Source organism: Cryptomeria japonica, chromosome 8, assembly GCF_030272615.1.
Source record: "Cryptomeria japonica chromosome 8, Sugi_1.0, whole genome shotgun sequence".
NCBI lineage: Eukaryota > Viridiplantae > Streptophyta > Pinopsida > Cupressales > Cupressaceae > Cryptomeria > Cryptomeria japonica.
The window spans coordinates 135,240,126-135,252,569 of NC_081412.1; the positions used below are offsets into that span (position 1 = coordinate 135,240,126).

The window sequence follows — 12,444 nt, forward strand, 5'->3', positions numbered from 1 at the left end:
ATGAGAAAATTAAAAAAAAAAAATTGAGAGAAAAATATAGGAACACCATATGGGCAACTCAAATAGGGTGAAAAAAAGCTTACTATATCAAAGAATTTAACCCCATAGGGGATCATGAAGAAAAAAATTACATAAGAGAAAATATTAAGCATAAAGCAAAAGTGTCGATAATGCAAATAAGGACTAGCTCTCATCATCTCATATGTGAAACAAGAAGATGGGTGGTTCATAAAGAGAAATGAGAATAAAGAATATGCCAATTTTGCAACAATGGAACAATGGAGACAAAATGAAACTTCATCATGCATCGCCTAATGTACGGTGACATTCATTAAACTATGAAGATACCTTTAAGTTGATATTTAAATACCTTGTTCGAAGAGGCAAGTCTAGACAAAATTACAAACCTCTTTATCAAAATTCACTACAAAAGATTTGATCTTGAGAAAAGATTACAAACTTTATAAGACCTTTGTGTTAATTGCTTGTGTATTACTCTTAAAAATTATAGACTGCTTTTTTGACCTCATAGAAATTATTAAAATTGATTGATTGATTCAATAATGTTACATTATTTTTTCTTTCACCTTCAAAATAGATTTTGAAGATTCCACACAACCGTACTGTTATACAAAGACAACTAAATAAATATTTTAGATAGCCCGTTCGATGGGATCATGGTCTTAACACAATTATAAGAATTTATAACGATTGCCGTTCGATGGGATCATTGACTAAAACAATTATAACAATTATACGCCACTGAAATCCTGCGAGATTGGAACCAATTTTTCTGACCACTCGTTCAAGCATTAGGGGCGATGGCGAGGGAAGGGCAGGCAGTCAGACAAGTAGCCGTTGTCGTACGTGGTTTCAATGGCCATAGTTGCAGCAGGGAACCTCTCCTTAATTCATCCGTTTCAACATTCTTCACACATCAATCCCATATGTCAGCCTCTTCTACACAGAAAAATTACTAGTGTAAGGTGTTGTAGCAATGCGAATAATCAAGATAATCGAGTGCAAAGGAAGGAGAAGGTGGTGATTGTGGGTGCTGGTATCGCAGGCCTTGCTACTGCTCTATCTCTTCACAGGTTCTTTTTTCCATTTTAGTTATCTGCCAATACCCCGAAATTTTGCAGTACACTTAAGTATAAATTATGAACAGAGATTGCATGCATACTTTCAGTATAAGTTGTTCGTCCTAATTCTTGGTTTGCAAATTTTTGGTATTGCTTCAAGTAGATTGTTAACACGAAACCCAGGATTGCATGTTGATACGGTTGATGGGTGATCCTCGAGTAGAGTTTTCCACGTGGCATATAAAACATGAGGAATTTGAAAAATCAATGTTCAGAAAATTAATAAATTCCTTACCATTAAATCATTAACACCTGAAGGTAATTTACCATTTCCATAGGCTCCTGGACGTTTTGTAGTAGCCATAGAACAAGTTAAGTAGGGGTTGAAATTATGACGATGTGTACACAGTTAGTTATATTATAGATCCCACCTTGCCTTGGTTTAGTAGTAAGGTCAAATTATTTTAACAAGGGTGCGGTGAAGGTACAATGGCACTAATCATAGTTTGTGCATTTCACAGTGACATCCGATCCAAATGGGAAGACATCCCGAGAGTGGAGAGATGGTACTAGTCAAGATGGTAAAGTTTTAAATCAAGATTCATGATAGAAGTTCCAAAGTCGAAAAGGGTTTGAAAGTTTGATATGACTAATTGGGACTTGGGGGCATGTATCTTTGGCTGTGTTACATGGTGTTCTTTTACTGAAACTCTTTATCCCATAGACTGCTTGATCTCCTGAACATGATTAAAATGATTCATTTATTCCACCATAACAATCCATATTCAAATCCCAGGCATATGTTTGCCACGATATGGTCACGATTGTTAAGGAAGCCAGCAAAGGGGGAATGATTGCCATGACCTTGGTCTAAGTACCGGTAGGCCTGTGTTTGCCATGATTATGCCCTGGTTACAAGTTCCGCATCATATTGCCACGATGTAGTTACGAGGTGGAGCAATTGACACAATGTTCTCTTGGGTTCAAGTTTGAGTGATTTTCATGGACTGGACCGCCATCCATGATGTCATGGTTTCAAGCTAATCAATTGTGATGGTGAATATCTATGATCCGGTTTTAAGCCACATCCAACATGTTTCTTGTCTTAACGTGGGCAAGCAGAGAGTTTGTACAATTATGTTGTGATCTATTTACTTTATATATCTAGGAATCCTGGAGCAGAAGTTTATTTCTCTAGTTTTGTTTAAATACTTGCAATTGAATCTTGTCTAGTGAGAGATAAAGGAAGAAAAACTTTTATACTAGAAAAAAGGAATATTAGCTTTTAGAAACAACGCAAAAAAACAATGCTTATTAGGGATTTGTAGTGGAGAAGTATCATAGGAGAATATAATTGTCACAAAGAAAGAAGAGGATAGCTATTATAAAACATAATTTTGAAGATTATTACGATTTTTTAGTGGATAAGTGCCACCGTAGAACGTAATTGCCCTGATGAAAGTAGGGATTTGTAGGGGATAAGTGCTTGGAATTGCTTAATAAGCATAATACATTATATCTTTTTATTTCACACAATTCTATCAAATGGGGTTTGGATTGACATTGCTTTTGTTGTGTTCTCAAAAACATGCAGGCTTGGTCTAAGATCATTGGTGCTTGAGCAAGCCGATTCACTAAGAACTGGAGGGACTTCTTTGACTCTTTTCAAGAATGGATGGCGTGTGCTGGATGCTCTAGGAGTAGCTGATGATCTCCGAAAAGAGTTCATTGAAATACACGAGTTTGTTTCCATAAACCCTATCATTCAGTTGAAGAGCTTTAGTAGTTATTTATCTTATTCTTTTACATGCAAATTTATTTTTAGAACATGTTGGCATAATTACAATAAGTATGATTTTCACACAAGTTTTAGTGGATTCATTAAGTGAGGATCGTAGATTCTAATAGTTTATAATCTTTTCATCTGATTTTATACTTCTTGTCTAAAAGGAAATACTAAAATTCAATACGAAGTTCATTTGAAATTCTTATAATAAATTATTTTAACAAGATTTTGTTTTGTTCATTTTCTCGTGTTGCCGTATGCTTAGAAATGAATTCAGTTCTTGGTTTTCTTAGCTCACAGCCAACTGTAGCAATACATTATTTTTACAGATATTTATAGATTTTTGTGTTCTAGTTTTCTTTATTTTTAAATTTGTCTTGTGGGTCCTTCAGCTTAGATGCCATTACTCTGGGGCATCTCTCCCATTAAATTTAACCGAGGCCCGAGCACCTCCACTAAGTTACATCACAACCAAAATTGGATGCGGTTAATTAAATACTCAACATTTGTACATATAACATGACTTTAAGATTTGAACACATATTCGCCATAAAAAATTAATGACTTTACACTTGAGCTCATTCCATTTGACTAGTTTTCCCCCTTTTCATGAAAATATGATATATCCTTTCTGAAATAGTTTTATTTTTTATCTTCTCACCAAAACCACTTTTCTTTTTCCTCCTATTACATGTTCTATTATAGTATGATGAAGAGTACACTAGCTGCTTTAATGTGCTTAATGTAAACATCGAAAGAAGTAATATAGCATCATGATATATCTAGTTTATCCACAATGAATTTGAGATTTTCGATGATTCTAGGGTTTGTAGAGAAGAATGCTAAAACTACAAAACCAATATGGTAATTTTGATATTTCTGTATTCCCATCCTGCAGGTTGGAGATTCAGACAGATAAGGGGAAAGTACTTAAATCTTTCCAGTTAAAGGGCGAAGGCAAAAGGTTTTATCATACAATAGTTCTTTTGTTCACATGTATTAACGTAGGAGTGCATGTAAAATGTTCATAACAAAATATAATCTACTTGAGGCAGCAATGTATTTTTAAGGTCTTGTACTGATTATAAATAGCTAGGCTTATATATAGCATGGTCAGAAGTTTGCATATTATACAGAAACTAGTAGTATAATCACTATAGAGCGTTCAAAACTAACTTGTAATTTTTTGAGCTTTCAATCTTGTATCTCAACTGGTTACTGTTGTTAGTATATAACTTATATGGGTAAAGGTAGTTTCTTCAGGTTACCACAAAGTGAGACGCCGATTTGGTGCATGAAACCTCCTTGTGGAAACGTACAAGAGGATTGCTTTTTCATCTATCTTATATATTGTTCAGCAAACTGTACTACCTTACCCTCCAGATTTGAACACGTGACCTCCTCCAAAGAGTAGAAATGCATTCACCATAAGGCCCACTCAGGTTGTACCATATTTAATTTTTAGCAGTCTAAATACATTTGTCTACACTGTTGTGAATGCTTCTGCTATACTCTTTGATGTCTCTAAATTAGATTTATTTACTAAAAATTATAAAGAAATTAAAGATTATAAATTAATTAATTACATATTAAAGCTTAGGCTATTTAATCAAATAAATTATATATTGGGATGGTTTATGTTAAGCACAAACAATACAAAGTTAATTACATTAAAGATTAGGTTGTTTAAACTTTAATCACCTCTTAAATCCCTCACCGATGTTTTGCATGTATATTAAATGTTTTCATGACTATTCAAAAAATGTATAGGTTTACACAACTATATAGACAACTATCAGGTATTTGGTCCTTTGACATTAACAACTTTTTAACTATAAATCACTCGACATTGATAGAGAACTCCTATTGTCCATGACGCATAAATGTCTCTCTATGGCAATGTTCTTATTGGCCTCTTTCAATGCCTAATGCTTTGCACTTGTCCTTTGTCAAACTCTTGTGTCACCTCTAGCCCAATGTAGACCTAGTGGGACATAATTTTCCATCTTCTTTAGCCACAAAGAAATAATATTAGGGCTCTTGTTTTTGTCTCTCTCAATAAAAAGCAAAAACAAAATTAAAAAATGTCAAAAAAAAGTCGGATTTGCTGTGGCTTCTTGGAAATTCCTTTGGGTTCAAGGTGGGTTCGCTCAAGTTTTTTCAGGATGAGCCCACAAAGACATTTATGCCCCTTGGTCAAATTTGCAGCAGGATCAATCCAAAACCTGAATTTGGTATGAACAAAATTCGGATGGGAGAGAAAAACCTAGTGAAATGGTAACATAGAATAAAATCAATTAACAAAACTCTAGTAGCTGATTTGTCCCCTATCATGCCTAGATCTGAGTTTGGTTTGTATTTGGTATGTTAGTTTTACTTTCAGATTAACAATAAACTCAGAAAATAGATGTTTGTTGTTAGGGTTTTCAACTTAGTGAATGATAGAGAGCAAACAAACAAACAGATGAAAAATGAGACAAGACAACATTACCCTGGGAAAACCTCCTAGGAGGAAAAACCCAGCAAGAAGAGATCCTCAGATCTGATTATGAATTATACAATATTCTGATTACAACACTTATCTCTTTAGGAGGTCTGAAATGGCCACACTTTAGGGCTGATGTAGATGACTAAACAGTATCAGATCTGCACCTCAGATCTGCATTTTTGTCTTCATTAACCAGTAACCTGGTCTGCACTTTTGCCGCCTTACTCTTTACAGCAGTTTGCACCTTTCATTGGAGATATTCACACCTAAAGGCCGCAGATGTAGTTCGCATTCATGCACAACAGACAAATAACTATTTTCGCTTCAACTTGAGAGCTAATTTGCATGATGAGAGGAAGGATATAATTGTGTTAATGAGGTCAAGTAGTTGTTCATTTATATGAGGCAAGAGGACCTATTTGAGGTCGGCTTGGTGCTGATCCCTTTTATTTATTTTATGACTTTTGGTTTATAGGGTCGGCCCTATTAGAGGGAACACGTTTAGTGGCGTGTGTCTTTTAGTTATAGGGTCGGCCCTATTAGGGAAAACACGTTTCCCTTTAGTGTGGCGTGAGAGAGGGGAGGGTAAGGGCCCAACCATTTGGCGGATTCCAATGTTGCCTTAAGGCAATTGGAATCCGCATCCTACCTAGTTACAATCAACACTCCCTTTTAACTAGGGAGGAAATAATTACATAATCAGAATATCATAATCTTCCATCTGGCACACAAGCAAAGAATGGATTACATAATCAGAATGTTGTAGTCTTCCATCTTGCACACAAGCATAGATTGGAATTACATAACATAGTCTTCCATCTTGCACACAAGCATAAAATTGATCCACCTTACGTTGCCTGCAGAGGGCGGAGAGGATCTTTTCTACCATCTTACATTACCCGCAGAGGATGGTTACATTTGCTCTTCTCCCTGAGAAGAATACCACCTTGCATTGCCTGCAGAGGGTGGTTGATACAACACAATGTATCACTGAGGTTGAGACTCCTTTTCAACCAATGTCTCATTTTCCACAAAACCAAGTCTGTCTCTGAAGTACACAAACTTCACTCTCGATAGGGGTTTGGTAAGAATATCTGCTATCCGATCATCAGTATTGACATACTTCAGTTGAATGGCGCCTCTTTGCATCATATCTCGAATGAAGTGATAATGAGTCTCCACATGTTTTGACCTGTCATAAAACACCGGATTGATAGACATCTTTATACAACTTTGATTATCACAATGAATAATTGTAGATTTCCAAGGTTGTCCAAACAACCCAGCAAGGAGCTTACGAAGCCACATCGCTTCTTTAGAAGCAATACTTGCTGCAATGTACTCAGCTTCAGTTGTACTTAGTGCCATTGAGGACTGTTTTCTGCAAGCCCAAGAGATCACTGCGGATCCTAAGTTGAAACAAATGCCAGAAGTGTTTTTCCTGTCCTTGACACTTCTTGCCCAATCTACATCTAAGTAACCTTCCAAGGTTATTGAAGTGTTAAGTGGATACTTCAGCCCATAACCAACTATGCCTCACAAGTATCTTAGGATGTGCTTGGCTGCAACAAGATGAATATGTCTAGGCATGCTCATGAACTAGCTGAGAGCATTCACTGCATAGCATATCTGGTCTAGTGTTAACTAGATACATCAGGGATCCAATCAATTGTCTGTAGTCGGATGGATCTGCAAAATCAGAGTTAACTGTAGAAACACTCAACTTCTTTAAGTTAGATTCCATAGGAGTAGACATGGGTTTACAATCCATCATTCTAAATCTTTTCAAAATATCAATAGAATACTTTCCTTGACTTAAGAAAATTTCGTTAGATCTTTGCCATACTTCTAGTCTTAGAAAATAATGCATTAAACCTAAATCTTTCATTTCAAATTCTGAAGTTAATTCTTTCTTACATCTAATGATAAGCTCATCTTTACCAGTAAGAAATAAATCATCCACATATAGAACCAGAATTAGCATTTCATCATTGGATATTTTGAAGTAAATGTTAACAAGTATTTATCAATTCTTTCATACCAAGCACGAGGGGCCTGTTTGAGGCCATATAGAGCTTTCTTCAATCTTCACAGATGAGTATCTCTTTCATGAATCTCATAACCCTCAGGTTGTTCAATATAGACTTCTTTCTCAATGACACCATTAAGGAAGACAGTCTTAACATCCATTTGATGTAGCTTCCAACCTCTAGATGCAGCAATAGCTATTATAGTTCTAATAGAGGTATATCTAGCAATAGGAGCAAATGTTTCTTCATAATCTATGCCTTCCTTTTGAGAAAAACCACGAATTATAAATCTAGCTTTATATTTTTCAATACTACCATCAGCATTATGTTTAATTTTAAATAACCAAAAGGAAACAACAGATTTACCTTTGGGTCTAGGCACTATGTCCCAAACATCATTCTTGATGATTGACTGATATTCTTCATCCATAGCAAGCTTCCAGGCATGATGGTTCAAGGCTTCTTCAACATTGCATGGCTCAGACTCAATGAGATTACTCATCAATGCAACATAGTAGGAGAATACTTGAGGTCTCTTGCTTTCTCTGAAGGTGCCATTGGGAGTTGCAAATCTTTCAGCTTCTTGAATGGTGTTTCTCACCCAAAGTGGCCTCTTTTTGCTAACAACAATGTCACTAGGTATATCAGCGGGATTCATGGGTTGAGGTGAGTCATTATGCTCTTCTTGAGGTGGAGGCTCAACAAACTCCCTCTGAATCTCAAGGTTAGTATCAATATTCATATCTTGATTATTATTAACCTCATCAACAACAAGTAAACCTTTTGATTTCTTAGCAATATCTTCTTCAAACGTAACATCCCTACTTACCTCAACATACCTTTGACCTGGAATGTAAATCCTGAAGGCTTTGGAAGATTCACTGTATCCAACTAGCATCCCCTTCTTTCCGGAAGGCTCCAACTTAGTTTGCTTTTCTTTAGGAACATGAACATATACAAGACTTCCAAAAATTCTCAAGTGGCTGATGTCAGGTTTGGATTCTGAGAAGGCTTCTTCAGGAGTCATATTCTTTAGAACACGGTGGGAACATCTATTCTGAATATAGACTGCTGTTCTAGAAGCCTCAGCCCAAAGAAAAGTCTGCAAGTCTTGATCATGGATCATAGCCTTTGCAGCCTCAACAATAGTCCTATTCTTTCTTTTAGCAACTCCATTTTGCTGAGGATTGTAGGGAACACAAAACTCCCTCTTAATTCCTGACTCAACACAGAAGTCATAAAAACTGCCAGAGGTATACTCTCCTCCATTGTTAGACCTTAAACATTTAATTCTTTTACCATAAGTGTTTTCAGCCAATGCCTTAAATTCTTTAAATCTATTTAAAACTTCATCAAATTCTTTAGTCTTTAAGAAATAAATCCAAGTTTTCCTAGAGAAATCATCTATGAAGATTACATAGTAGAGACATCCACTAGGAGAAGCTACGGACATAGGTCCACATAAATCAGAATGAACAAGTTCTAATTTTTCTTTAGCTCTACTTTCACTTTTATGAAAAGAACTTTTAACATTTTTACCCATAGCACAACCTTTACAAGTATCATCATGAAATTGACTGAGTTTAGGCATACCTTTAACTATCCTTCCGAGGGAAGAAAGAGCTTGAAAGTGTAAGTGTCCAAGCCTTCGATGCCATAGCTCACAAGATTCAGGGGTCTCATTAATGAGGGCTTGAACAGGGTTAGTGGAGAGCTTATACAAACTATCATATCTATTTCCAATAACACGAGCAGATTTAAAACTAGATTTCTTAGGCCAAGCAAGTACTTTACCCTCAGAAAATGCTACTTGATAACCTTTATCTTCTAGAGCGGAAATAGAAATTAAGTTTTTTTTAATTCCAAGAACAAATAAGATATCACTAAGGTGAAGTGAAATACCATAATTTAAATTTAAAGAGGTAGTGCCAGAACCTCTTACCGAATATTAAGCATCATCACCAATTACCACATGTAGACTGGTATCCTTTTCTACTAAGTCTGAAAAATGCTCACGATAGCCTGTGATGTGTCTGGAAGCACCACTGTCAATCAGCCATGTGTTACTATCTGCGGGTATGCTGCTTGACAAGGCAAAAATAAATAAGAAGTCTTCATTTTGTTCTGAGACCTCATTTAGGTTGGCTTCCCTTTGCAAGGGTTCATTCTGACATTCTTTAGCATAGTGACCATATTTGTCACATCTAAAACATCAAACACGAGAGAGATCTCTTGGCTTCTTTCAAGAATTGTGAGAGTTGGGCGGTCTTAATTCTCTATTCCTCTTAGGATTATTCTTTTTCCAATTATCACCTTTCTTGTATTGGGTTGCAAGCATATGCTGATCATCCACTTTAGGACTCTTGAGTTTTCCTCTTGTGGCAAGGCGAGATTTCTCATGAAGACAATCGTTCCGAAGACGATCAAAGGTTGGGAATTCAAATCTCCCACTTATGGATTGAATGAAGGAATCCCATGAATCTGGGAGACCATTCAATGAGATCATGACAATGTCCTTGTCCTCTATGTTATGACCAATTGAGCCTAGTTGATCCTTTAGTTCAGAGATCTTCATGAAGTAAGACATAATTGAATCTTCTTTTGCCATTTTAATGTGAAGTAATTGTTGCCTTAATGCAATTGCTCTATTGAAGTTATTGATCTCATAAATACCTTCTAGATGTTTGAATATCTCTCTGGCTGTAGTGAATTGGAGATAGAGGTGACAAGGTGATCTCTGACTGAGTCAATGATGAGCTTTCTGGCTTTGAGGGCAATCCTTTTAAACTGCTTTAGTTCTTCTTGATCTGTGGGTGCAGTTAGCTCTTTATCTTTTACAAACTGAAGGAGATCATCTTCATCAAGAGCAAGTAGGATGCGAACCTTCCAGGCAGCAAAGTTAAGTGGCCCTTCGAGCCTATCTTCAACTTTTAGCTGTGTCATTGTCCTGACTGAAAATGAAACAGTAAACTAGAAATAAAAGACTACTGAAATCTGAAAGTTAATATATATATATATATATATGTAACCTAGGGCTTTGATACCATGTTAGTTTTACTTTCAGATTAACAATAAACTCAGAAAATAGATGTTTGTTGTTAGGGTTTTCAACTTAGTGAATGACAGAGAGCAAACAAACAAACAAATGAAAAATGAGACAAGACAACATTACTCTGGGAAAACCTCCTAGGAGGAAAAACCCAGCAAGAAGAGATCCTCAGATCTGATTATGAATTATACAATATTCTGATTACAACACTTATCTCTTTAGGGGGTCTGAAATGGCCACACTTTAGGGCTGATGTAGATGACTAAACAGTATCAGGTCTGCACCTCAGATCTGCACTTTTGTCTTCATTAACCAGTAACCTCGTCTGCACTTTTGCCGCCTTACTCTTGACAACAGTTTGCACCTTTCACTGGAGATATTCACACCTAAAGGCAGCAGATGTAGTTCGCATTCATGCACAACAGACAACTGACTATTTTTGCTTCAACTTGAGAGCTAATTCGCATGATGAGAGGAAGGATATAATTGTGTTAATGAGGTCAAGTAGTTGTTCATTTATATGAGGCAAGAGAACCTATTTGAGGTCGGCTTGGTGCTGATCCCTTTTATTTATTTTATGACTTTTGGTTTATAGGGTCGGCCCTATTAGAGGGAACCGGGTTTCCCTTAGAGTGGTGTGTGTCTTTTAGTTATAGGTTCGGCCCTATTAGGGGAAACAGGTTTCCCTTTAATGTGGCGTGAGAGAGGGGAGAGAAAGGGCCCAACCCTTTGGCGGATTCCAATGTTTCCTTAAGGCAATTGAAATCCGCATCCTACCTAGTTACAATCAACATGGTAGGCTTGCGAATCTGCATAGGGATGTGGAAAAACCATAATGGGTTTGTTTCAGATGACTTGGGAAAAATCCTGTTGAACCTAAACAAATCTACGATGAACTAGTGCAGAAAAAAATGGCTTTTTATTAATTTGTTTTTTTATCATTTTTTGACTTTAAATTTGATTGAGAAAGATAAAAATGGGAGATCAAACACTAAAAGTGTTATCTAAACCATTTAGAACACTAAAACAAATTCATTATACCTCATTGTGAATGCAAAAGAGGAAAACCATTTATTTTTGCTTGTTATTACATGAATAGAGTTGAAGATTGATCATTCAAAGTTCTAAAGTAGCTGGATTGCTATTCTTATTTGTGTGCAAGAGCTCATATGCTGTCCGGGAGATCGTAGAGGAATATTTTTGGAAAAATTCTTTTGTTTTTTATATGTATATTTTTCATTTGTTTGAAATGTGTTGTTTACCAAACTTGTTGATATAGAGATTATAATGGTATCCACTTCTAGCTCTGTGTGCTGACCATGTTTCAAATCAAACCCAAATTCTTTGGTTTGGAAGTATATTGAAATGATAAAATAGGTTATAGGTGGTGGGGGATATGTTTGGATTCAAGTATGTTGTGTCAAATATATAAATTTATGTAATAGGGTGAAATAGGGTGAAAGCCCATTTGTATGGCATTCTTGGAATTGGCATCAAAATTTGCCTAAGAAAGAATAGTGTACTCTTTACCATGCCACCAACTCAAGTGATAGAATATATTAGAGGGCAAGAGTAAGCAAATGAAGTAGCAAGATGTAGAACAAATCATACTTTGACAAAGAAAGAATCTTGAGCAATGTAGCTTGCTCTTCCCTCATCTAATCTTAAACTTGTGGTAGGAAGCCACTCATTTTTTGCCACACACCGAGAAGAGCCTGCTTCAAATCAGGGACCAAAGGGACCATTAGAGATGACATTTCAAATGAATCTCAAGAGATTGCCAATCAACACATTGTAAGATGCATGGATGTGAAGGGTTTGTTTTTCAATGTTGTTTGCTTGTCATATTGGCAAAAAATGGTGAAAAAAAATAATGAGGCTCCAAAAGAGTACAAGAGCCTAAGTCATGAGAAGTTGCATAGCATCTTATTGGACAAGCAGATGAAATTTGTAGAAGATTCATCAAAGCCTATTAGGAATTTGTGGAAAGAGATAGAGTTATACATCAT

At 36.1% G+C, this 12,444-nt stretch overlaps 1 protein-coding gene across 1 annotated transcript in view; it reads left to right on the top strand.

Moving 5' to 3' along the window:
• The first annotated feature begins 735 nt into the window (after positions 1-735).
• Positions 736-12,444, top strand: part of LOC131041585 (monooxygenase 2) — a 60,037-nt gene continuing 48,328 nt past the window's right edge. The window contains exons 1-3 of the mRNA XM_057974719.2: positions 736-1,094; positions 2,677-2,823; positions 3,767-3,832. Of these exons, the coding sequence (XP_057830702.2) occupies positions 877-1,094; positions 2,677-2,823; positions 3,767-3,832 (431 nt within the window). The 5' untranslated portion in view covers positions 736-876. The remainder of the gene's footprint in view (positions 1,095-2,676; positions 2,824-3,766; positions 3,833-12,444) is intronic.